At 42.1% G+C, this 2292-nt stretch overlaps 1 protein-coding gene across 1 annotated transcript in view; it reads right to left on the reverse strand.

Moving 5' to 3' along the window:
• Positions 1-1800: 1800 nt before the first annotated feature.
• The window catches only part of Klf4 (Kruppel like factor 4), a 13171-nt gene continuing 12679 nt past the window's right edge, over positions 1801-2292 (reverse strand). Inside the window, 1 exon segment of the mRNA XM_021200389.2 lies at positions 1801-1818. Within this exon segment, the coding sequence (XP_021056048.1) occupies positions 1801-1818 (18 nt within the window).

Consider the following 2292-nt stretch of genomic DNA (forward strand, 5'->3'; position numbering starts at 1 on the left):
TCTCTCTCTCTCTCTCTCTCTCTCTCTCTCACACACACACACACACACACACACACACACACACACACGCACACACATGCACACACACGAGTCTAGCACGAGTCTAGCACACACACGCACACACACGAGTCTAGCCTTGTGGTAGAGGTTGGCATCAAACATCTCCTTTTATTTGCGCTTTTCTAACATACCCAGCCTTTTAAGATGTTTTCTTAAACTCACCTCCAGTGGATCTAACTATAGAGATGCTGGTCTTTCTTCACAGCAATTGAAGGTGTGCATAAAATGTTTTGGAATCATGCGGGAGTTATCTTCGAAGAAAAGCTATGACTTATTTGTGGTGCTTTAGTCAGGGCTACGGGTTGCTACAGTGCAGGAGATGATCATTCTTTCCGAGGCCATTGTTCAAACTGGAAACTAGAGGAATGTGGGGTATTTTTAATAGAATGACAGACAGGTAAAATTACTTGTCTCTATTAGAAACATGGATGGTCAGGCCAGTCCTGCCCATGTATTTTTGCATGCAGAAAATATCACCCTGTTTAGATTCAAAATGGCAGGGAGGGGGGAGCTTTTGTTTATCTGAGAAGGAGTGTGTATATTTTTCCAGTAAGATAGTGAGTGGGCTTCCAAGACAGACACACATGGATTCCTTTTGTACCTGCGCAGCCTTAGAGAAGTCACACTCTTGTAGGCTTCTGTCTTTGATCTAAAACAGTGGGTCTTAACCTTCCTCATGCTGTGACCCTTTAATATAGTTCCTCATGCTGTGGTGACCTCCAGCCATAACATTACTATCATTGCTACTTCATAACGGTAATTATGTTACTGTTATGAATCATAATATAAATATCCGTTCGGGATGGTCATTTTGGGGGTCATGACCCACAGGTTGAGAACTGCTGACTTACAGGGCTATAACACAGTGGCATGCTCCTGCAACCCCAGAACTTGGGGGGGGGGCTGAAGTGTAGAGTCAGGAGTTCAAGATCATCCTCCACACAGAGAGTTCGAAGCTAGCCAGGGCTACATGAGACTTTGTTTTAAAATAGCAAATAATAATAATAATAATAATAATAATAATAATAATAAATATGTGTAGCAAGATCTTTGTTCTCTAGCAAAGTTCTCAGCATACCAAGGATACTTAATGACTGTGAATCCCCCCTTTCCTTTCCACCCACCTCTCCCCTAGTCAATCAGCCTCTCTAAGCTACCCAGTGCATTCCTATGCCACCAAGGAAACCCTTCCAAGCTGGGGCTAGTGACAAAGCTAAAGGACAGAGAAACAGACTTCAAAAACAAACAAACCATTCCTTCTAAACTCACAACCTGTAAAATTTTCCCTCCTTGAGAGGTTTCTATTCTAGCTCGTAGGTTGCCCATCTGGGAACAGCGTCAGAAATGTTAGCTAAAAACTGTTTGCCAGAGAATTTGGCTGTTGAACGCTGGGTTGTGATGAGAGCATTGTTATGGCAACTCTAAGATCAGTTTTCTCAAGCCTTTATGTATAAAGGAAGACACTGAGCAGAGGTGTCAAGATTCATCCTAAAGCTGTCAAAGGCTCTCTTCCTTCAGCTTTAGGATTGCATCTCTGCAGAGTTCTCTTGTTAATGGTGTGCCCCGTGTTCTAATTCAGAAAACCGGTGACACCTGTATGCCTATCACTACGAATTCTTTGTCACTTTCTACTGGATCCTTAGCTTGGTAACTTTGAAGCCCAGGTAGACTTCACCCTAACACCAACCTACTAGAGGTCTGGAATCACTGCAAACAGTTTTACTAAGTTTTACAAAGTATCTACTGCAGGCTGAGAAGCTGAAAATAAAAAGAGAGACAAACCTGGAAGGGGCCTTGTGTTTCCATATGCAAATTGAGACCTGAACATTAAACAGTAGGGATCATCTAATCCTTTGACAAAGGCACAAATTGCAAATCAGACTTCTAAGCCATAATGGCTTTGCCTAACAAAGTTCTTAATGCAAAGAACCCCTCAGGCAAAGCCTGCTCTGTCTTCTCAGACTTTGGCACCAGGCTCTTCTTATGAAGTCAGTTATTCTCACGCCATAAACTTCATTGTGCTTAAAAGAAAATAATTTTCTTCCCATGGCTAACATACAAGGTCCCTTGTACCATAGAAACTCAAGGTACCTCACGGGTTAACATCCTCCCCCTCCTCGAAAGTGTTCGATTTTGCTTGAATCATTAATTCCAAAAGTTTAAACTATTTTGTTGAATAACACTAAAATCCTTTTGCTCAACCTGAATAGCATGTTTCAACACGCACCTGAA

This window comes from Mus pahari, chromosome 6 (genome assembly GCF_900095145.1).
Source record: "Mus pahari chromosome 6, PAHARI_EIJ_v1.1, whole genome shotgun sequence".
Classification (NCBI taxonomy): Eukaryota; Metazoa; Chordata; class Mammalia; order Rodentia; family Muridae; genus Mus; species Mus pahari.